This window comes from Manacus vitellinus, unplaced genomic scaffold (genome assembly GCF_001715985.3).
Source record: "Manacus vitellinus isolate BGI_N305 unplaced genomic scaffold, ASM171598v3 scaffold_1_pilon, whole genome shotgun sequence".
Taxonomy (NCBI): Eukaryota; Metazoa; Chordata; class Aves; order Passeriformes; family Pipridae; genus Manacus; species Manacus vitellinus.
The window spans coordinates 34,281,714-34,305,433 of NW_021939396.1; the positions used below are offsets into that span (position 1 = coordinate 34,281,714).

The 23,720-nt window shown below is 44.8% G+C and overlaps 1 protein-coding gene and 12 non-coding genes across 13 annotated transcripts in view; 12 read left to right on the plus strand and 1 right to left on the minus strand.

Moving 5' to 3' along the window:
* Positions 1-18,311, minus strand: part of DNAJC5B (DnaJ heat shock protein family (Hsp40) member C5 beta) — a 32,153-nt gene extending 13,842 nt beyond the window's left edge. Inside the window, exon 1 of the mRNA XM_029959409.1 lies at positions 18,205-18,311. Within this exon, the coding sequence (XP_029815269.1) occupies positions 18,205-18,311 (107 nt within the window). The remainder of the gene's footprint in view (positions 1-18,204) is intronic.
* On the plus strand, positions 359-431 carry TRNAA-AGC. The gene has a single exon. It is a non-coding gene; the product is annotated as a tRNA-Ala (tRNA).
* TRNAY-GUA lies at positions 1,134-1,222 on the plus strand. Its single transcript is given in 2 exon segments — positions 1,134-1,170; positions 1,187-1,222. It is a non-coding gene; the product is annotated as a tRNA-Tyr (tRNA).
* TRNAY-GUA lies at positions 4,235-4,323 on the plus strand. Its single transcript is given in 2 exon segments — positions 4,235-4,271; positions 4,288-4,323. It is a non-coding gene; the product is annotated as a tRNA-Tyr (tRNA).
* TRNAA-AGC lies at positions 4,637-4,709 on the plus strand. Its single transcript has one exon. It is a non-coding gene; the product is annotated as a tRNA-Ala (tRNA).
* On the plus strand, positions 6,763-6,851 carry TRNAY-GUA. Its single transcript is given in 2 exon segments — positions 6,763-6,799; positions 6,816-6,851. It is a non-coding gene; the product is annotated as a tRNA-Tyr (tRNA).
* Positions 8,024-8,112, plus strand: TRNAY-GUA. The gene is given in 2 exon segments: positions 8,024-8,060; positions 8,077-8,112. It is a non-coding gene; the product is annotated as a tRNA-Tyr (tRNA).
* On the plus strand, positions 11,110-11,198 carry TRNAY-GUA. Its single transcript is given in 2 exon segments — positions 11,110-11,146; positions 11,163-11,198. It is a non-coding gene; the product is annotated as a tRNA-Tyr (tRNA).
* Positions 12,571-12,646, plus strand: TRNAY-GUA. The gene has a single exon. It is a non-coding gene; the product is annotated as a tRNA-Tyr (tRNA).
* On the plus strand, positions 13,778-13,866 carry TRNAY-GUA. The gene is given in 2 exon segments: positions 13,778-13,814; positions 13,831-13,866. It is a non-coding gene; the product is annotated as a tRNA-Tyr (tRNA).
* Positions 14,190-14,262, plus strand: TRNAA-AGC. The gene has a single exon. It is a non-coding gene; the product is annotated as a tRNA-Ala (tRNA).
* On the plus strand, positions 14,957-15,045 carry TRNAY-GUA. The gene is given in 2 exon segments: positions 14,957-14,993; positions 15,010-15,045. It is a non-coding gene; the product is annotated as a tRNA-Tyr (tRNA).
* Positions 15,366-15,438, plus strand: TRNAA-AGC. Its single transcript has one exon. It is a non-coding gene; the product is annotated as a tRNA-Ala (tRNA).
* Positions 18,312-23,720: the final 5,409 nt, after the last annotated feature.

Here is a 23,720-nt window from a genome sequence, read left to right on the forward strand (position 1 = left end):
CTGTCAGTGGGACACTTAGGCTGAGAGATCAGCCTGGTGAGATCAGACCAGGGTAGGTCTGATGAGGGTGGAGGTAGCAATATTTTGAAGACAAGAAAGTACGTTGTATAAGGTAAAATATTGCAATGTTATGGATAAGAGAAAGTCAGCAACAGGTTCCATGCTTCCTTCACCAGCTCAGCTGGTAGAGTGGGTGACTTCAGGTTCCTTGACATTGCCATCATTAGGTTCCTAGTTCAACTCTAGTTCAAAGGAGTGTCCTTTTGGCTCCGGCACAGACACTGCAGTGCTTTTGGGGCCTCCTGAATCAGTGGTGGGTGTCTCTGAGGGGTGAGGCTCTCAGGCAGAGCTGCAGGGTGGGGAATTAGCTCAAGTGGTAGAGCGCTCGCTTAGCATGTGAGAGGCAGCGGGATCGATGCCCGCATTCTCCAATGCTTTTCATTCCCCTTGCCTGGACACAGGGCCCTTTGGTGGGGATCCCTCTGTCCACTGGGGGCTGTGGGGAGATTTATGGTGTGCCCAGATTTATAAAAGACAAGAACATCCGGGACTGTATCAAAAGCACTACGGGCAGTTTGAAAGAAGAACTGATTTTCTCTGTCTTTGCTTGATAGTTCTCAAATATCAAGCCCAGTACAGAAAACAAATCCATGAAATGGAGCAACCTCAGTGGAGGGCCACCAAGGATCTCAAGGAATGGAGATTTCTCTTTAAGGATGGGCTGAGGAGAGTGAGCATATTCAGCTTGGAGAAAGAGAGATTCAGAGGACTTGCACATGACCTTCTATTGCTTAGGTGTAGGTTATGGAACAGTTTTGTTTAGTCTGATGCTTGACCAGAGGGCAGAAGACAGCACAGTGAAAGGGAATGAAGGGAAGTTGCAGAAGGATATGGGCAAGCTGTGTGTGGTAGTGAGGAGAGTCCAGCTATCGCTGATGTCCAAGGAAGCAGGGAGTGTTTCTGTTTGTGGCTTGCATGATTGATGGGCTAAAGGGATTGAGCAAGGTGTTGTGATGTTGGAGGTGTGGCAGTTTGAAGCAGGATGTTGTAACAGAGGCATGATGCTGTGCCATGGCTGTGGAAGTGCTGGCTGAGTGTGTGATGGGTGAGGTAGTGGTCATGGCCCTGTGCTTCCTTCGATAGCTCAGCTGGTAGAGCGGAGGACTGTAGGCTCCCTTCCACGGCCATCCTTAGGTCGCTGGTTCAACTCCAGCTCGAAGGAGTGTCCTTTTGGCTCTGGTCCAGATCCTGTGGCACTGCTGTGTTTTTGGCCCTATCCAGATGCCTCCCCTTCAAAGGGCTGTCCAACATGAGCTCTTGCCTCAGTTTAGGAAGACGATCAGACAAGACATTTCTGGATGAACCAGAACCCAGTAAATTGTGGGTTTGAGCACTGGTGTTGTCTGGGATCACTACCAGTAGGAACCTTATTGGTTGAGTTGTTGGTGGTGTGAGAATGAGGCCAAGAGAAGCCCAGGCTTTGGATGTAAGACATCTTGAGTCAGGGGTGGCTGCCTGCGAGGGGTGAGGCTCTCAGGCAGAGCTGCAGGGTGGGGAATTAGCTCAAGTGGTAGAGCGCTCGCTTAGCATGTGAGAGGCAGCGGGATCAATGTCCACATTCTCCAATGCTTTTCATTCCCCTTGCCTGAACACAGGGCCCTTTGGCAGGGGTCCCTCTGGTGCTCTTGGGAGCTATTTGCACCTGGGCTGCACAGAAAACAACAGCACCCAGGGTTGTATCAGGAGCAGAAAGGGCTGTGGTTTGGGGTACTTTAATTTTCTTCTTTACTTGGGATTTGATCAATATCCATGCTCATCTTTATGCATCCTCAAGTGAAGTCCTCAATGATTGAGAAAAGCAAAATATAAAACTAATTTTTAAATATGGTAAAAAGGATGACTCTGGGAACCACCAAGCAGTGAGATTCACCTTGCTCAGTTCACAGAACAGATCCTTCTGGAAGATATGTCAAGACATGTGAAGACAGGGAGGTGTTTAGAGACAACCAACATGCCTTCATCAAGGGCAAATTATGACTGACTAATGTAGTCAGTCCTTATCTAGTATAGGCCTTCTACAATGGACCGATTGCATCAGTGGCCAAGGGATGAGCTATGGATGTCGTCTACCTTCTCTAAGGCCTTTGATGTTATCCTACACAACATCCTTGTCACTAAATTGGGGACATAAGGTTTTGATGAATGGACTGTTCAATGACTAAGGAATGGGCTGGATGGCCACATCCAAAGAACTGTAGTCAGTTGCTCAATGTCCAGGTGAAACCAGTATCAAGTGTTGTCCCTTGAGGGTCTGTATTGGGACCAATACTATTTAATATCTTTGTCAAGGACATAGAGAGCAGGATTGAGTGCATTCTCATCAAGGTTACAGATGACAAGGGGAGTGATGGAGTTCAAATGCTTGAAGGAAGAGGTTCCATCCAGAGGGACCTTAAAAGAGTTGAGGAGTGGGTCCACGTGAACTTCATTAAGTTAAACAAGGTCAAGTGCAAGGTCCTGCACCTGGGTGAGGGCAATCAGCAGAATCAATACACATTGGGGGAGGAATGGATTGAGAGCAGCTCTGTGGAGAAGTAGCGGGTGCTGGTGAATGAAAAACTGGACATGAGCTGACATTGTACCCTTGCAGTCCAGAAAGTAAACCATATCCTGGGCTGCATCAAAAGAAGCGTGGCCAGCAGGCTGAGGAAGGTGATTCTGCTCCTGTATTCCACTCTTGTAAGACCACACCTGGAATTCTGTGTCCAGCCATGGGTTCCCCAGCACATGGGGAAAGATGTGGACCTATTAGAGCTGGTCCAGAACAGGGCCACAAGATTGATTGAGGGGATGGAACATTGCCCTGTGAAGACAGGCTGAGAGAGATGGGGTTGTTCAGTCTGGAGAAGAGAAGAGAGACCTTCTCTTCAGGGACACCTTATAGCAGCCTTTCAATTGATAAAGAGGGCTTATAAGAAAGACAGAGAGGCTTTTTAGCAGGCCTTGTAGTGAGGGAACAAGAGGAAAAGGTTTTAAACAAAAGAGGGTAGATTTAGATTACATAAAAAGAAATTCTTTATGATGAGGGTAGTAAGATACTGGAACAGATTTCCCAGAGAACTTGTAGACACCCCATCCCTGCAAAAGCTCAGGTATGGTTGGACAGACCTTTAATCAATCTGACCTAGTGAAAGAGGCTCTTGCGTACAGCAGGGAAGTTGGCCAACACAAGCTGTAAAGGTCCTTTCCAACCTAAAACATTCTATTATACTACATAAAAGACAGATGTTGACAAATTGCAGGCTTTGGGTGAGCTAAGAAGAAGCTTTCAAATGCCTCTCAGGAGGTTATTGATTCAACAGTTAGGCCTTTTACTGTAGTGATGGGAAGAGGAATGAGACACAATGGGCCACAGTGGAAGCAGGACAGGTTCCATTTTTTTTCCTCCTCAGGTCAGACAAACAGGAGAAGAAGGGTGCCCTGAAGTGCTGTGCAGTCTCCATGCTTGGTGTAAGCTGACTGGCTGAAGCCTTGAACGAGCTGCAGTGATCCCTGAGCTCAGGCTGCTGTAGGAGATTTGAATAGATATGTCCTGAGGCAGAACCCAAGCTGACTGCATTGTCTGCTCTGTCATAGAGGAGGAGCTCGTATGGGGCCCCGCTCTTCCATTAATATCTCTGCTGGTGGAGCAGAGGGCTGGAGGCTCCCTGCCATGGCTACTCTCACATATATCTGTGGCTTTGTGCCCTAATCTAGGAGCTCTACTTACATTCAGCTCTTTTTCCATGCTACACCACAGGAGTCTTGGTCTCCAGCTAAGTTGTGGCCATAGCTTTGGCTATATTCAGTCACAAAGACCCTTGATGCATATGTGGATGTGCAGATGGATGTTGTGGCTTGACCTCAGCCCTGGCTTGTCAGTCTGGACCTGCCTGGCACTCACTGGACTTGACCATCACGCTGACTTCTACAGTGACTTCCTTGTTTGCAGTTGTCCCTTCCTGGCTGTGACAGTGCTGCCTTCTCTGGCCTCTCATCTGGAGTGAGCCACCATGGCTGGGTCTGTCTTGATTTGGTGTTGTGGACCTCAGATGTTCTGGGCAGCATGGGTCTAAGGCAAGTCTTTCTTTTTTTCCTTCTGGGCAGTGTCATGCAGGTATGTGTGAAGTGGTATGAGAGCTGAATGGTTGGGTGAGTTTGTGATGGGTGAGGTAGTAGTCATGGGCCTGTGCTTCCTTCGATAGCTCAGCTGGTAGAGCGGAGGACTGTAGGCTCCCTTCCACGGCCATCCTTAGGTCGCTGGTTCAACTCCGGCTCGAAGGAGTGTCCTTTTGGCTCTGGCCCAGATCCTGCAGCACTGCTGTGTTTTTGGCCCTGTTCAGAGGGCAGTCCAGCCTTGATCTCTTGCCTAAGTTTGGGAAGTTGACCAACCATGGCATGTTTGGTTGAGCCCTTGGTGAGGGATGGTGGTTCTGAGTCCTGGAATTGTCTGGGGTCACATCCAGCAGGAAAGTGAGTGAGTCGATGGTGGTGTAACAGTGAGGTCAACAGAACGTCCAGGCCTCAGGAGCAGGGCAGCCTGAGTCAGAGACGGATGTCTGAGAGGGGAGAGGCCCTCAGAGAGAACCTACAGGGTGGGGAATTAGCTCAAGTGGTAGAGCGCTCGCTTAGCATGCGAGAGGCAGCGGGATCGATGCCCGCATTCTCCAGTGCTTTTCAGTCCGCTTGCCTGGACACAGGGATTTTTGGCAGGGGCCCATGTCATATGGAAGCAGTGAGACCTTGTCATGCACTGCAAAGAGGAGAACAGCATCCAGGACTATGGCCATGGCACCATGGGCTTTGACTGGAAGGAACAGATTCTCCCACTTTCCTCTGAGTATGACCAATGGGATCCAGAATATTGTGTCCATCTTTGGGCCCCCATGAATAAGACAGACATTGACCAAGTGCAACAGCCTTAGAATAAGACCACCAGGACACTTGTTAGCACCTGCCCTTTGAGGAGAGGCCATTGAATGTGGCCTTGTGCAGATCCTGAATAGGAAAGGACTGTGGGGGAGATAAGCAAGCACTTATCAGAATGCCTATCAAGAAGTTATTGATTCAAGAATTAGGCCTTTTACTGTGGTTATTGGTGGAGGAATAAAACACAACAGGCCACAGTTGAAGCAGGACAGGTCACATTTTTTTTCTCTCCCATGAGAAACTGAAAACCTAAAAAAGCTAATATCTCAGACACTTGGCAGAAGAGAAAAGGAGTGTTTCCATGCTAACAAGATAAGGTGTAGTTAGCATCTTGTGATGCAGGATAGCACTTTTCTGGGACCAGCTTCCTTATCTTGGATAACTATCTCCAAAACCAAGTTTTAGACAACATTTCACTTGTCTCTCTGGCAGGGGGGAGGGGGATCAAAACCACGAGACTCCCCTAACCCCCTTCTGAAAAGCTTGAGAATAACAAAATGTGTATGAGAGAGGAACAGTCAATAATAGTGCAACTGAGAGGGGCAGGGTGTGCACCCACCATCCAAAGGAACCAAACCAGAGACAGCGCTGGAAGTCTGGGTGGTGGTCCGGACCTTTTCCTCTATCTCTATCTTCCTGTCTTTCCTTCTTCTTCTCTTCCTCTCCTTACTAGTTTAAATTGCTGCTGCCAAGTGCTATTCAGAAAAGTTTAATTCAGAAAAGTTTAAAACACTGTTCTGCCATGGGCTGTTTAGAAAAGTTTAAATTGCTGCTGCCATAAATGAAACTTTGTAATTGATCATTTGGAGTTGTTTTGCCTTAATTTAGCCCAAGGGTATCCTGAACACTGATTGTGTCAGAGTGAGCAGTACAGGACTGCTCTCTAGGGACCTGACATTTTATGGCTATCCCAGAACAAGTGGTCCAAGATGACCCTCTCAGTAGCTGACCTCAGATCAGCCAGGCACAAGAAGAAGATTGTCCAGGAGTCCTGTGCAGTCTCCATGCTTGGAGGTTGGCATGATCTGAGTGGTTGAAGTCTTGAGCAAGACACTGAGATCCCTAATCTGGGGCTGCTTGGAGGAGAAGGTATACATTGAGATGCCCTGAGGACTCACTCAAGCTGAATGCTTTGAGAATGCAGTCACGGATGGAGAGGAGGGAGTGGACCCTGATGGTCCACCAATAATTTCTGCTGGTGGAGTGGAGGACTGCCAGTTCTCTTGCATGGTAACCATTATATCTCATCCAGGCATCAAGTACCTGAATAGGTCTGAATGGCCCTGACCTGCCTCACATGGGGTCTTCACCTCCACCCATTATCACAGGAGCTCTCTTTATGTTCACCTCTGGGCCTTCACTCTCTTTCCGTGCTCCTTATAGCTCAGTTATGGCCACAGCCATAGCAATATCAAGCCAGAGAGATCTTGGATCCAGATCTGATGTGCAGATGAATCTGCTACATTGACCTAAGCCCTGGCTTGTCAATCTGGACCTGACTCTCAGTCACTGGACATGGTCATCACTCTGACCTGTGCAGTGACTTCCTTGCTTGCAGCTGTCCCTGTCTTGCTGTGATTATAACGCCATCTGTTCTGGATGCTCACTTGGAGAGAGCCTCCATGGCTGGGCCTGTCCTGGTGAGGAGCTGTAGGCTTGACAGACGATGTGATCCAAGGCAAGTCTTTCTTATTTCCTGTGAAAGAGAGTCATGAAGACATGTGGGGGTGGTGTGAGAGCTGAACGGTTGGATGAGTGTGTGATGCGTGTGTGAGGTGGCCATATCACACGTTTCCTTCGATAGCTCAGCTGGTAGAGCGGAGGACTGTAGGCTCCCTTCCACGGCCATCCTTAGGTCGCTGGTTCAACTCCGGCTCGAAGGAGTGTCCTTTTGGCTCTGGCCCAGATCCTGTGGCGCAGCTGCCTGTTGGCCCTGCCCAGGTTGCTCCTGTTCAAGGTTAGCCCAGCCTTGAACTGTTTCACTTGATGGGGGAGATAAGCAGTTTTGGGTTAACACTGGGCAGGGGATGGTAGAACCTGAGCACTGAGACTTTCAGAGATCACCTCCAGCAATAAAGTGAGTGGGTGAATTGGTGGTGTGAGAGTGAGGTCATTTGGGGGCCCAGCTTTGGGTGCACAGCGTCTTGAGTCAGAGTGGGTGTCTGTGAGGGGAGAGGACTTCAGGCAGAGCCTGCAGAGTGGGTAATTAGGTCAAGTGGTAGAGCGCTTGCTCAGCATGTGAGAGGCAGCAGGATCAATGCCTGCATTCTCCTACGCTTTTAATTCCCCTTGCCTGCATACAAGGCCTTTTGCCAGGGTGCTCGCAGTATACGCAGAATACAAAGAGTAGGAGACCATCCAGGTCTGCAGTAAGAGCTTCATAGGCAGTTTAACAGAGGTTTCTCCCTCTTTGCTTGAAGGCATCAAATGTCATCTCAAGTACTGTGTCCAATTTGAGATCCCTTACGCAGAAAAGACATCAATGAAATAGATGTGGCCCTCTAGAAATGGCCCTCTGGAGGGCCACCAGGAATTTTCTGTACAGGGAAGATCAATGAAATTCAGCAATCTCAGTGGAGGGCCACCAAGAATCTCAAGGCATGGATGATTTCTCTGTGTGGATGGACTGAGGAAAGTGGGTATGATCAGGCTGGAGAAAAGGAGATTCAAAGTATGACTGTATGGCATTCTGTATGACCTTCAGGCTTGCAGAAGGTTATGGAATAGAGGAATGGCTATCTATTTGTTTGATGCTTGACCAGAGGGCAAAAGACAGCACAGTGAAAGGGAATGAAGGGAAGATGCAACCAGATATAGGTAAGCTTTGTTTGAGGAGAGTCCAGCTGTAGAAGATGAAATCCAAGGAACTTCTGGAATGGTTCTGTTTGTGGTTTGCATGATAGGATGGGCTAAAGGGATTGAGCAAGGTGTTGTGATGTTGGAGGTGTGGCTGTTCGAAGTAGGATGTTGTAACAGAGGCATGATGCTGTGCCGTGGCTGTGGAAGTGCTGGCTGAGTGTGTGATGGGCGAGGCAGTGGGCATGGCCCTGTGCTTCCTTCGATAGCTCAGCTGGTAGAGCGGAGGACTGTAGGCTCCCTTCCACGGCCATCCTTAGGTCGCTGGTTCAACTCCGGCTCGAAGGAGTGTCCTTTTGGCTCTGGCCCAGACACTGCTGCACCGCTGACTTTTGGCCCTGCCCAGTGCATCCCCTTCAAATGGCTGTCCAAGCTTTGGGACATTCCTTTTGCAAGAGAAAACAACCAGCAAAGGCTGCCCAGGGTGAGCCCTGGGCAGGGGATAGTGGTCCTAAGATTTGTCTTGTAAGGGGGCACCTTCAGCAAGAAAGTCAAGGGCAAGTGGGTGGTAGTGTGAGAACAATGCCAATAGGAGGCCCAGGCTTTGGGTGCAGGGCATCCCAAATCAAAGGTGGGTACCTGGGAGAGGAGACAACCCGAGGTAGATCTGCAGTGTGGGGAATTAGCTCAAGTGGTAGAGCGCTCGCTTAGCATGTGAGAGGCAGGGGGATCGATGCCCGCATTCTCCAATGCTTTTCCTTCCCCTTGCCTAGACACAGGGTCCTTTGGTGAGGTTTCCTTGTCCTCTGGAGGCTGTGGGAAGCTTGCATCAAACCTGGGCAGCATAGTAGATGACAGCATCCCAGGCTTCTCTGACAGCATCAAGGCCCCTGGATTGAGGGAAAGTATTCTGTGGCCTTCCTCATTATCTGATAGATGGCATTTAGAGTAGTATACCTGTTATAAATACATTTTGTCTGGGAGAGAGTAAATTTTCTTCCTAATACCTATGTTTTGGATTTAGAGTGTGAATAATGTTGAAAACACTGATGTTATAGTTGTTGCTAAGCAAAGTTTACGCTAAGTCAAGGACTTTCCAGCTTCTGACACCACATCACCAGTGAGGAGACTGGGGGCACAAGAAGCTAGGAGGCACAGCTGAGACAGGTGAATATTCCATACCATGTCATATCATGTTCAATATATAAACTCGAGGGAAAGATGGCTGGGGGCCACTGCTTGGAAAATGGCTGTCTAGGCATCATTCAGCAAGTGTAGAAAAATTATGTTGTACATCACTTGTTTTGTATGTTCTAATTCTGTTATTATTATTGACATTTCCCCCTTCCTTTTCTGTCCTGTTTTTCTCAACCCACAAATTTTCCTTTTGCTTCCAGTTCTCTCTCCCATCTCTCGTGCAGGATGGAGCGTGTGACCGGCTGTGTGGTGTTCAACTGCCTGCTGGGTTAAACCATGACAGCTCTTTTTGGTGCCCAGCATGGGGGTCAAAGGGTTTAGATAATGACAAGTCTGACCAGAGTATGTTAAAACAAATTTGTTGTAAGCATTCATCATTTAGTTTAATAGTAGTTGGTCCCAATGCTGATTTATTTGCTTTCAGAGGTGTTAAATCTGTTCTCAGAGTTGCCTTATGTAGCATCTTACTTGCTGTATATGTTCCCTGTTTTGCTGTTTATCACCTTTGAGGACTGGGTTAAGGTTATCATGTTGTCGTACTTTGTAACACTGGCTTATGATATGATAAAATAGATGGTTGTGAGACTAATCTGGTATTTGTAATCAAGCATTGCTGTTTTCTCTGTACTTCTAGAGCCATCTGTTGGAAACTATTCCTAATTACATCCTTTACCTTTCTGCCCCGGAGAGCCAACCTATGGGGCAGACACCTTCCTCCATCTTCCCTTATCCTTCAGGCTAATTACAGTAGCTCTTGAGAACTGAATATTGTCAGGATGTTCAAACCAGTATGTTCCTATTGTTAGATCTCCTGATTGTATTTCAGGCCTTGTTTAGGCTCAAACAACTATTTAAGAATACCAGTCAGATATCTGCCCTGAGGCTGAACAGTTACGAGTGGCAGGATGTGTGTGATAGTATGGACAAGTGCCTAAGACAGAGGGCATCTCTAACATTTTGGAATTTCACTCCTGAACAAGTGCAGAATCCTGAAAAACTAGTAAAATATTTGGGAAAAGGATGCTATTGCCCTGGTAATTCCAGAGAGAAACAAATGGCTGCAATGTGCTGGGGCCTGGCTCAGGCCTAGCCAGCCCCGTTCAACACTATTCAGTAACGTCAAGGAGAAGAGAAGGTCTTTGTATCTGACAACAAAATGACAGGCACTTTGGCTATCCCAGTCCCAGAGACAGACACTGCATGTGAACCGAAGAACCAACCTGTACTAATAACAGTTGCCCCTATACACAAGAAGAAATATTGGAAGTAGAAGTCAAGTCTTTTAGTAAGGGATGAAGGAGCTTCTTCTAGGAGCGAACAGGAGGAAGAAGTGGACAATGCAGACTACTCCAAAGCAGGGCCATTACAAGAACAAAAGGAGGAAGAGAGGAAGCTGCTGAAAGTGGAGGAGGAAAGGGAAGAACTCACAAATGAGGTGGTTACTCAATCCATGAATTTTACCTCTTTTATTTTTCCCCAGTTTTCTTCCTCATCCCACTGCAGGGGAGGTAGGGAGGGAGCAACTGTGTGATGTTTAACTGCCTGTGAAGTAAAGACATGACAGTGCCCAACTTTGTGCCTCTGCGTAGAAGACACACATGAACCAAGTGCAGTGACCAGGCCACCAGGACACTTGAGAGCAAGTGATCTCATGTACAGGAAAAGCATTAGTGAATGGAAAAATGTTAGTGAAGGGCCACAAACAATCTCAAGGAATAGAGGGATTTGTCTTTGTGGAAGAGCCAAGAACAGTAAGAATGTTCAGACTATAGAAGTAATCTGAAGGCTTACAAATGTTCTTCATGCTCGTAGGAGATTACAGAGTAAAGGAAGTGCTATCTGATGCTTGACCAGAGGGCAGAAGACAGCACAGTGAAAGGGAATGAAGGGAAGTTGCAGAAGGATATGGGCAAGCTGTGTGTGGTAGTGAGGAGAGTCCAGCTATCGCTGATGTCCAAGGAAGCAGGGAGTGTTTCTGTTTGTGGCTTGCATGATTGATGGGCTAAAGGGATTGAGCAAGGTGTTGTGATGTTGGAGGTGTGGCAGTTTGAAGCAGGATGTTGTAACAGAGGCATGATGCTGTGCCATGGCTGTGGAAGTGCTGGCTGAGTGTGTGATGGGTGAGGTAGTGGGCATGGCCCTGTGCTTCCTTCGATAGCTCAGCTGGTAGAGCGGAGGACTGTAGGCTCCCTTCCACGGCCATCCTTAGGTCGCTGGTTCAACTCCGGCTTGAAGGAGTGTCCTTTTGGCTCTGGCCCAGATCCTGTGGCACTGCTGTGGTTTTGGCCCTGCCCTAGTGGCTCTCTTTCAAAGGGCTGCCCAGCCTTGAGCTCTTGCCTGAGTTTGGGAAGACAAACAGTCAAGGCAGACTTGGTTGAACCCTGGGCTGGACAATAGTGGTCCTGATCACTAGGGTTGTTCCTGGCCACCTCCAGCACGAAAGTGAGTGGGGAGGTGGTGGTGTGAGAGCAATGCAAATGGGAGGCCCAGGCTTTGGGTGCAGGGCATCCTTAATCAGGGTGGATACCTGTGAGGGGAGAGGCCCTCAGGCAGAGCTGCAGGATGGGGAATTAGCTCAAGTGGTAGAGCGCTCGCTTAGCATGTGAGAGGCAGTGGGATCGATGCCCACATTCTCCAAAACTTTTCCTTCCCCTTGCCTGGAGACAGTGCCCTTTGGTGGGAGTCCCATGTCCCCTGGGAGATGTGGGAGATTTATGATGTGCCCTGGATTTACAGAGGACAAGGACATCCAGGGCTGTGTCAAGAGCACTACAGCAGTTCAACAATGGAACTGACTTTCTCTGCCTTTGCTTGACAGATCACAGAATCATAGAATAGCTAAGGTTGAAAATGACCTTTAAGATAATCAAGTCCAACCATCAACCCCGCACTACCACCTGATTCATCATTAAATCATGTCTTCAAGTGCCATGGTGACATGTTTTTTAACACTTGCAGGGATGGTGACTCCACCAATTCCCTGGGCAGACTGTTGCAATACTTTACAACTGTTTCCATGAAAATTTTTTCCTAATCTAAACCTCTTCTGGTGCAACTTGTGGCCTTTTCCAAATTTCATCCCCAGTACTGTAAAAGACACCAATGAAGTGGAGGAACTTCAGTGGAGGGCCACCAAGTATCTCAAGGAATGGAGAGATTTCTCTTTGAGGATGGGCTGAGGAGAGTGAGAAAGTTCAACTTGGAGAAAGAGAGAATCAGAGGTCTTGTTCATCACCCTCCAGCATACACAAGTAGAGGAGTGTCTGTATATTTGTCTGGTTCTTGACTGTAGAGCTAAAGACAGCACAGTGAAAGGGAATAAAGGAAAGTCGCAGCAGGATATGGGTAAGATCTGTTTGGCCGTGAGGAGAGTCTAGCTGTAGAAGATGATGTCCAAGAAGCTTGTGGAGTGTTTCTTTTTGTGGGTTTTGCATGATTTGATGGGCTAAAGGGATTGAGCAAGGTGTTGTGATGTTGGAACCGAGTCTGTTTGAAGCAGGATGTTGTAATAGAGGCATGATGCTGTGCCTAAAGCCGTGCTGTGGCTGTGGAAGTGCTGGATGAGTGTGTGATGGTAGTGGTAGTGGTAGTGGTCATGGCCCTGTGCTTCCTTCGATAGCTCAGCTGGTAGAGCGGAGGACTGTAGGCCATCCTTAGATTGCTAGTTCAATTCCGGCTCGAAGAAATGTCTTTTTGGCTCTGGCCTAGGTCCTGCGGTACCGCTGACTTCTGGCCCTGCCAAAGCGGCCTCTTTTCAAGAGCTGTCCACTGCTGAGCTCTGATCTTTAGTCGTGAAGACAACCAGACAAGATATTTTGGGGGAGAACTCTGGTCAGGGAGTTGTGGTCTTGACCACTGAGTTTATTTGGGGTCACATATAGAAGGAATGTTGTTGGTGGTATGAGAGTAGGATGATGGAAGGCCCAGGCTTTGGGTGCAGGGCATCCCGAATCAGGGGTAGGTGTCTGGGAGGGGAGAGGACCCTCAGGCAGAGCTGCGGGATGGGGAATTAGCTCAAGTGGTAGAGTGCTCACTTAGCATGCGAGAGGGAGCGGGATTGATGCTCACATTCTCCAGTGCTCCATTTTCATGTGTCCCATTGCCTAGACACAAGGTCCTTTTCCAGGGGTCCTGCGTCCTCTTGGGGCCTTGAGTGCTTGCAGCCTACCCACAATACAAAGAGTAGGAGAACATCCAATTCTGCATTAATAGCAGCATGGCCAATCTAACAGGGAACCTTGTTTTCTCCCACTTTCCTTGATAGATGTAAAATGTCATCTCAATTAATGTGTCCAGTTTTGAGATCCTGTGTACTGGAAAGACATTAATGAAATGGAGCAACTTCAGAAGAGGACCACCAAGAATCTCAAGGAATGGAGGGATTCCTCTAGGTGGATGGGTTAAGGACAATGGGAATGTTCAGCCTGGGGAAAGAAAGGTTTGGAGGGCTTACACATGACCTCCAGTTTGTAGGAATAAAGCAATGACTCTCCTTTCATGTGGTACTTGACCAGAGGGCAAAAGACTGCGCAGTGAAAGGGAATGGAGGGAAGTTGTAGCAGGTTATGGATAAGCTCTATTTGGCTGTGAGGAAAGTTCAGCTGTAGAAGATATCCAAGGAGCTTGTGGAGCTTTCTGTTTGTGGTTTGCATGATTTGACATGCAAAAGGGATTGAGTAAGGTGTTGTGATGTTGGAGCTGGGGCTGTTTGAAATTTGAAGCAGGATGTTAGAATAGAAGCAAGATGGTGTGCAGTGGTGAGGGAAGTGCTGGATGAGTGTGTGATGGGTGAGGTAGTGGGCAGGGCCCTGTGTTTCCTTTGATAGCTCAGCTGGTAGAGCGGAGGACTGTAGGCTCTCCTGCACAGCCATCCTTAGGTTGCTGGTTCAACTCTGGCTCGAAGGAATGTCCTTTTGGAGGGTCCTTTTGGCCCAGATCCTGCTGTGCCACTGCCTTTTTGGCTCTTTCCAGGCGAATTCCCTTCAAAGGCTACTCAGCTGTGAGCTCTTGCCTGAGTTTAGGAAGATGACCAACCAAGGAAGTTTTGGGGTGAACTGTAGGATGGGGATGGTGCTTCTGAGCACTAAGGTTGTAAGGGGCACCTCAAACAGAAAAGTGAGTGGATGAGCTGGTGGTGGTCTGAGAGCAGTGCCAATGTGGGTGCAGGGCCTCCTGAATCAGTGGTGGATGTCTCTGAGAGGTGAGGCTCTCAGGCAGAGCTGCAGGGTGGGGAATTAGCTCAAGTGGTAGAGCGCTCGCTTAGCATGTGAGAGGCAGCGGGATCGATGCCCGCATTCTCCAATGCTTTTCATTCCCACTGCTTGGACACAGGGCCCTTTGGTGGGGATCCCTCTGTCCACTGGGGGCTGTGGGGAGATTTATGGTGTGCCCAGATTTACAAAAGACAAGAACATCCGGGGCTGTATCAAAAGCACTATGGGCAGAAGAACTGATTTTCTCTGTCTTTGCTTGACAGTTCTCAAATATCAAGCCCAGTACAGAAAACAAATCCATGAAATGGAGCAACCTCAGTGGAGGGCCACCAAGGATCTCAAGGAATGGAGATTTCTCTTTAAGGATGGGCTGAGGAGAGTGAGCATATTCAGCTTGGAGAAAGAGAGATTCAGAGGACTTGCACATGACCTTCTATTGCTTAGGTGTAGGTTATGGAACAGTTTTGCTTAGTCTGATGCTTGACCAGAGGGCAGAAGACAGCACAGTGAAAGGGAATGAAGGGAAGTTGCAGAAGGATATGGGTAAGCTGTGTGTGGTAGTGAGGAGAGTCCAGCTATCACTGATGTCCAAGGAAGCAGGGAGTGTTTCTGTTAGTGGCTTGCATGATTGATGGGCTAAAGGGATTGAGCAAGGTGTTGTGATGTTGGAGTTGAGTCTGTCTGAAGCAGGATGTTGTAACAGAGGCATGATGCTGTGCCATGGCTGTGGAAGTGCTGGCTGAGTGTGTGATGGGTGAGGCAGTGGGTATGGCCCTGTGCTTCCTTCGATAGCTCAGCTGGTAGAGCGGAGGACTGTAGGCTCCCTTCCACGGCCATCCTTAGGTCGCTGGTTCAACTCCGGCTCGAAGGAGTGTCCTTTTGGCTCTGGCCCAGATCCTGTGGCACTGCTGTGTTTTTGGCCCTGCCCAAGTGGCTCCTCTTCAATGGTTGCCCAGCCTTGAGCTCTTGCCTCAGTTTAGGAATAAAACTGGACAAGCAGTGTGGAGTGAACCCTGGGCAGGAGATGTTGGTCCTGACCACCAGGGTTGTCTGCACCTCCAGCAGGAAAGTGAGGGGGGTGGTGTGGTGTGAGAGCAATGCCAGGGGGAGGCCCAGGCTTTGGGTGCAGGGCATCCTTAATCAGGGGTGTCTGCATGGGAGGGGAGAGGACCTCTGGCAGAGCTGCAGGATGGGGAATTAGCTCAAGTGGTAGAGCGCTCGCTTAGCATGCGAGAGGGAGCGGGATCGATGCCCGCATTCTCCAGTGCTTTTTAATTCCCATTACCTGGACACATAAGTGTCCTTTGTCCTCTTGGGTCTGTGGGGAGCCTTTGTTATACCCAAAGACTGCATCAGGAGTAGCATAAGTCATTGGCATAGGCAAAACATTATCCCTCCTTGTTTGGCAGTAATTAAATGCCATTCAGAGTACTTCAGATATTTCCTAATAAATTTCTTAATCACCATTATACTCTGTCACAGAGGTATCAACCTGTTGGAGCAAGTCCATAGGAGGGACACCAAGATAATGAGAGGAATGGAGCTCCTCTCCTATGAGGAAAGGTTAAGAGAACCAGTATTATTCAGCCTGTAAAAGACAAGCTTTCAGGGTGACCTAACTGGGATCTTCCAGTACCTAGAGGGCCTACAAGAGAGCTGAAGAGAGACAGACCTTTGACAAGGGCATGCAGTGATAGGACAAGGGGGAATGGCTACAGACTGAAAGAGGCTAAGTTTAGATTAGATATTAGGAAGAAATTCTTAACTGTGAGGGTGGTGAGACACCGGAACAGGTTGCCCAGAGAAGCTGTGGATGCCCCGTCCCTGGAAGTGTTCAAAGCCAGACTGGATGAGGCTCTGAGCAACCTGGTCTAGTGAAAGGTGTCCCTACCCAGGACAGAGGAATGGAACTAGATGATATTTAAGGTCCCTTCCAACCCAAATCACTCTATGATTTTTTTTGTAAATAGTCTATAAAACAGGATGTTTGAAACTTCTGAAGAAAAGAAATTCAGTATCTTTATGCATATTACTTCACTGTCAGACTGGAAACCAGAAGTCAAAGTACAGTTCAAGTTATTATGCCAAAAAAAGATTCTAAAGATTATTTTTGTATGGTATTGAAGATAAACAGACCTCCTTTGAAATTCTGCTGATTAGAAGCCTATTAGCTTTACTCTTTGATAAATTAGATTGTGTCAAACTCCAAATAAAAGCACAGAGAGGTACATCTGTCATGTTTATTAAAAAGTAAATTTTGCCCCGGGCTGTAGTAGTGTGATTAATAGTGACTTAATTAATAATGGCAGGAAACTCAGAATCAGGTATTGCTGGTTTTATACCTTGTACTAAAGAATACCAGTTCAGTAGCAGATTTTTGGATTAGCATAAATTAAAAGATAATTAAAGCAAATCTATGAGACTGACTCATCATTTTATCTTGCAAATATTTACAGCTACTTCATTAAAAGTGAATCCCTCTGACATTTCCACTTTAGTCAGAAGCAGCCTTTTTTTTTCTCTAATTACTAATAGAGATGGAGAAAGCACCACTGTCAGTTTTGCCATAGATCACTATGTAAATCATCTGTATTCATGTTCAGCACTAAATAAAGTTAATTCCTTTCTACGTTCTTCCATGACAACTCTCTCCATTGGGGATTAAAGAAGGCCTCCTCTACAGAAAATTAGATGTAAAAGCAACAGGAAGACATGAGGTTTGTTACAAAATATAGTTTCTGCAGCCAGGCTATACTACAAGGACACAGAAGGTGCAAGTCATGAGTGAATTTGATAATGTAGTAAGCTTTTTCCCCAGTGGTATGATTATGCAAGACAACAGAACAATGGGATGTCAACAGTTTTCCTTCCATTGTGTGAAAAGTTTGGACAGTCACTACTTCTGCCTCCATGGGCAGAAAGGAACAAAAGGGGAGAAATGAATTTGTTCAAAAACATGGAGGACAGAGTTCTGGCAAAATTCAAGCTAAGCAATGACACAAGTAGACCTATTTCATAACCCCTTTCTGAGTTCAAATATATTCTTACACTTCATAGGAAAAGCAAGCCACATTAAAGTTTAACTGGCAATACAGTGCAACCAACAACACCCAGAATGATGCTGTAATAAAAGCTTTACAATATTTCTTAAACCTGAAAGTACATGTCTGATATATTTCACTGCCAATACAATTTATTTCACTCATGACATTTAAAGTTCTTTCTCTTTCAACAGCAGCCAAACAGATTTAGGAGCAAAATGACCCATAAAATCTTCTGGTCTTACTTCTAGGTCTTGTTACATTTCACCACTAAAATATTTTTCACCATTTTGGTAACTTGTCTTTGGGTAAAACTTGTCTTCATGTCCTCTCTTCTTTTTCAATAGAGAAACTACCGTTTTCTGTGCCATATTTTTCTGTAGTTGGTTACACTCACAATTAAAACCATGTACCTTTTTCAGCTCAAATAATTTTCAAATTCCAAGCATTGGTTTTGGTTATGCCTGCCTTCATAAAGTGAAGAACCCTCTTACACTTAGCAATTTTCCCTTTCAAGGATATTGCATGCTATAATCAAATAATCTGTTGGTCTTCTTTTTTTTTTTCTGACAAGATAAATGAATTGAACTCTTTATATCTCTGACTCTACTTCTCAAATTATCATTATAGCACTTTTTTGCATTGGCTTTACGTTTCAACATACTTCAGGAAAAAGCTGTTATAAAGCAAGAACTGGGTGCAGTATTCGAAGACTGTGCTTCACAAGCACAGCCTGTGTTAGTTTATCCTAACAGTCTGACCTCTCATGCAGTTAGATTAAAACATTTCAGATGAAGCACAGATTGCTTGTGGGATGAAATCAATAGATTCACATTGCATCATCATGGATTCTTTTCAGGCTCACAGGTAAAAAAGAAAAGATTGTTGCAATGAATGTCTACAGCACAGGTAATTCAAAGAGTTACCTGGTATAATCATGCCAGACACATAAGCATTTTTAGACCTGTTGCAAAGCACACTTTACGTACCTGTAGGACTTCTTAATCTCATCATGTGTTGCTCCTTTTTCTAGTGCCAGGATTTCATATAATGCTTCACCTGATGTTGACAAAGCACGTTGCCTTTGTTCAGCCATGTTGGCAGTGCATTACCAAAGCTGCCAATGTAAAATATAATTTAAAACACCAGGGACTGCAAGTATATATGGATAGTATTTCTTATCATTCATTTTAATAGCTTTTTATGAGGCAGTAACTGGCTAAAAATACATGAAAGTGAATCTAGAATAAAATCTCCTCTTAATTATCCTCTGTCCTTTGAGATATTTTACAACTAGAAAAACATGAGAAAATGGAAAAGCCAAAGAACAGAAGCTTTTGTTTTAGTACCACTGTTCATACTAAAGGCTTGATGTTGCTGTCACTGAATTGATTGCCTAAATTTGCTTCAGCATTAATAACTGAACATTATATTCCCACCTAGTTTTATCTGTGATTGTTTATGTCTCTCTCTATTAACTCTATAGTGTGCTCACTATGACTGCATTCCTAACTCACAAGTCTGAGGACAGGTGGAATGAATCTGGACCTGGGTAATGAAACTAGATACCAAGAATTGACCTTCGCATTATAAAAGTAACTTTATCACAACATTCTGCATGTGAAATACTGACATCAATCAGGGTCCTACCTTATTTGAGATACAAGATTTTGGGCTGAATTCATGAGCTTGTGATAGATTTAACAAGGTACCTTTACAGTATAGTTCAAGCAAAGGCTACGCACAGACCGACAGGTTAAGTCCACTTCAGATCTATCTTTTGTTCCTTCTTTCAGCACAGAAGAGAAGCAGACAAACCAGTGATTCTCCACTGAGTGGATTCGACTACCTTCCTGCACTTCACAGTTCATTCTCTTGTATTTGAAGAACCAAATGCTTTTAACCCAGGCCTAGCTATTGCTAGGCGGTGACACAAAGAAACTCATGCAGCAGAAACTCCTTCTAGCAGCTTTCCAGTACCTGGAGGGCCTACAAGAGAGCTGAAGAGGGACCTTTGACAAGGTCAGAGGGGGAATGGCTATATCTTAAGATATTAAGAAGAAATTCTTAACTGTGAGGGTGGTGAGACACTGGAACAGGTTGTCCAGAGAAGCTGTGGATGCCCCATCCCTGGAAGTGTTCAAAGCCAGACTGGATGAGGCTCTGAGCAACCTGGTCTAAGGAAGGTGTCCCTGCCCATGGCAGGGGATTTGTAACCAGATAATCCTGAAGGACCCTTCCAACCTAAATGATTCTATATAAACCATAATTTAAAACACAAGATGAAGATACCTACGATTCATGAGAGAAAGCTGCAAATCTTTAATGGTAGACTTGCCACAACAAAACCCTTACCACAACTTCTTTAGTTCTTTGAACGTTGCACCCATCTCCAAATGTTGAAAAGTGATCACAGAAAAAGCCTAAAAGTGAGCTGTAACCCCAGCCATAAGAAAAAATTTTGAGAACTGGTTTTGTTAGACAAGACTACCCTCTCTGCTATTACACTCTTCTCAATGCTGACCAAGAAACACTATCATGCCATTATTCATATATTATTTACTAGGCCACATTTTGGTTCAGAACCAGCCATGTAACACTTTCAAGTTCTTCAGCTTTGTTCAATATGGAAAAGAAAATCAAATACCATGTAAGTACACAGAGAAATATAATCTACTGAGTAATTCTGGTACATTGTAATTGATTTACTAAAAGACCTAAATTTATGCATATTTACTATGACTTTTTTTTTCTGATCATCTAGCACACAATTTAGGGTCCTGTGATCAGCTGAAAAAAAATTCCTCTCTACTTTTAAGTGTTGTACACAATCCATCAACTAAATGGACTGAACCTCAGTTTTTATGTTAATAATTAAGAATGAAATTGCATATGAGCATCTAGATATTACTTTACCACCTGCAGTAGTTACCATGTTATTTTGTTAATAATGGTATGCTTTGAGCATATTTAACATAATCCTGGGATCTATCTTGATCACACTGGAATCAAGCAAAGCACATCAACCCTGTTAATGCACCAGATAATGGTGGGCAACCATGTGAAGTCACAGATAGACAGCATTAGTTAAAAATCTTTTACATAGTGCTGATCAGCTACATGGCAACTCTGAAGCATAAACCAAAATTAAAGTTACAATGGATTTAATTCTGAAGAACTAAAATGTTATGTAATTTGTACTTTGTCATAAAATAATTTTAATAACCCAATCAGCTATGGAAATTTAAACTCACTAGCCTGTTCAGTTTTCTAGTGATTAATCACCTTTAAGGTCTAGCTACTCAAAATTATTTCTTATTCATTTAAAGCAGTCCTATAAAATACTAAAACTGCAATGAGACAATACTATTCTAGAAAAAGTTACACTCTCCTTATTAAAGAGGATGCAACAATCACAATTTTAGTGCTAGATACAGTCCTGATGGCTGAAACTACGTCAGAATCCTGTTTTCAAGCTATGTATTTTTGTTCCAGTAGAACAAAGTCAAGAAAATGTTGCTTCCTTCCTTGAATGACAATGAAACATATTAAAAGACAATCCAAATTCTGGTAATAATTCCACATCTCCTAAGAGGATGGGACCCCAGTTAACTTCAGCTGGTTTTGCGTAAATTTTATATTATCCAGGATTAAATATCTTATACAGGGGTTGTAATAATATGACTTTTTTTTCTTACAATACCCATAGTCCATTTGGATTTGTGCTGAAAAATAAGGCAAAGTTACTCAAATAACATACCTGCTTCGAAAGTGGTGGAACACAGTCTGGCATGTATAAACTCACAACATTATCAGTTCGATATCTTGATATCTTTATGCCAATATCATCCAAAAGGAAAGAAGCAAGTGCCACCAGAAGCCTGGTTCCACAGAAAGCAGCTGCTGTTTTTCATCCTTCACAATCAAGGTAAACAGGTCAGTGGAGTCTGATTACTCCTTTTGTTTGTTTGTCCAGTATCCAGTTGGTTATCTCTCAGGAAGATCTATGAAAGAACGAATAAAACATTCATGAGCCTAAAGGCTGCTGTATCCAAAAGTTAATGACACCGAAAAATATGGGACGCCTGCGTATTCAGTTAGTTGTTCTCTGTGTTTACTCTTGACGGGGTCTTGAGTTTGTCTCTTTTTCCCCATGCAAATGTATCAAATATTTTTAAGTATACAACAGTCTTGCTGAAAATTTCACTTCTTTAAGACTCATCATGGCTTAGGTTTACTACATAGTGTCTTCCAGAACAGGATTAACTGAAGAAGTCCCTTTAGGACTCCTCCTGAGTTCTAGTAAATTTTTATATCAAAAAAGAAGGTGCGGGATGTCTTCTCTTATTCTGATGAAGTTTCTCCTCTGAATTATACCATGAAAAGCTATACCATTCCTTTCCATTTGGAATACAGGAGACTATAAATGCCAGAGATTAAAACCTCTAATTTTTCTTGATATATCATCCTTGGAACCAAATAGTTCATCCTTTGAATTTAAAAAGTTCCTAGATCACCCAGTTAAAAATTATATCTTTTTGTATGGGTTGACCTCGGCTGGTCGTCAGACCTCTTCCCATCCACTCTCACATTATCACCTCTCAACAGAATGGGAATAGAGAACAAGCTAAAAAGCTCACAGATAAGATAAAAATACGGTGATACCTTACCCCTTACTGTCTTGGGAAAAACAGACTCAACTTGGGGAAAATTAATTTAATTCAATGTCAATTAAAATAGATTTGGATGGTGAGAAACAAGGACAAAAATTAAAACAACACCTTCCCCTCACCACCTTGTTTCCAGGCTCAAATTCATTCCTTCATTTGCAACTCATCTCTTCTCCATCACCCATGAGCAGAGCCAGGAGGATGGAAATGGTGGGTTGTGGTGAGTTCTTAACAATTCCTTTCTGCCACTCCTTGCTCCTCACATTTTTCTCCAGCTCCAGTATGAGTCCTTCCACAGGCTGCAGTCCTTCATGAACTGTTCCAGTGGGAGTCCTCCATATGCCATGTTTCCTGTCAGGAGAACTTGTTCCTACATAGCTCCTCTCCACGAACTACAGGTCCTTCAGGAAATATTCACCTTCTCTGGCAAGGGGTGGATGGGCTGCAGTAAAATATCTGCTCCACTGTGGTCCTCTTCACAGATAGAATGGAAATACCTGCTCCAGCATGGTCCTCTCCACACACTGCAGGGGAATCTTGGAGTCTCTGCTCTGGTGCCTGGAACACCTCCTCCTTCTTATTCTTCTCTGACCTTGGTGTTCACAAGGCTGTTTCTCACTAGCTTGGCTGATGGGCTTACCTGTGTCCTGTGTCTGTTGTGGAGCTGGCTGTATCCAGTCCTTACCTCCTGCCACAGGGGTTCCCTACAGTGCACTGCTACCTATGTCTTGTCATGGACACCCATTTCACTTTTATGTAAAGTTCTGCAGGTGGATTTATGGAGCCCCATCACCCAGGTAAATCTACCTTAGAGTCAGTGAGTTTGTTCTTGAATTCTACTGCAGGACTGGAACTATAAATCAATGGGTTTTTTTAAAAAAATAAAGTGTTATTATGATAATAAACCCCCACTATTTGTAAAAAATAAAGAAATAAAACAACAGCTGATAAAAAAACCTGTTAAGTGGATGGTTTTTAATGTGAAGAATATGATTTTAACATTTCTCTTGTTCTTAGGTATATTCTTTCCTTTCAAACATTCCCTCAAATTCCAGTTTTCTTTGGGGACAGGGCAAGGCACATTTCAACCTAAAATGTGTTTTTCATAGTTATGAGAAGTCTAAGTAGCACAGTCAAAATATCTTTTCCAGGACAATAACAACGGAGTAGTCACAGCTAATTCTACTACATTGTATGAACACAATAAACCAGATTATTCAATCAGTGTGCTTGATCTCTACCTTTGAAATTATTTTATCATTCTTGCAAAACAAAACAAAACAAAATGTACACTTTTAAATGGTAAGAAGAAATTAAGGGGGAAAAAAACCATGCAGAAAATAAAATCACTTCCAGGCTCAAATCCTCTTTATTTATAAACATCCCATTACCAAGTACAAGATCCCTGCTCTACATTCCTAGCACACACCGTGACTTGCCATTCCGTGTGGATACAGCTCCCTCTGCCGCGCAAACCCGACACCACTCTGCAACCTGCCTTGCTTTTCTTCTAAGCACTCCTTATTTCTTTGAAGGAAACGAACACAATCCCAGGAAATTTATGGTTTTTTCCTTTGAGGAATCTGTATCCTAAACACATTCTAAAGAATCTTTAAAAGACTCAAACTTTGCTGAATTGTCACAACTCTTCTGACAGATCAGCTATGCAATTTAGAAGAAGAGCCAGATAATTTAATACCTGTTCACTCTTCTCATTAAGTTTTATTTTTTTGTATTGTGACACTGCTGTGACACTGTACCGTGACACTGCTGTGGTAGGCAGTGCAAAACTAAATGACAGTCCTACTCCCAAAGGACCCTATATCTAGAAGTCT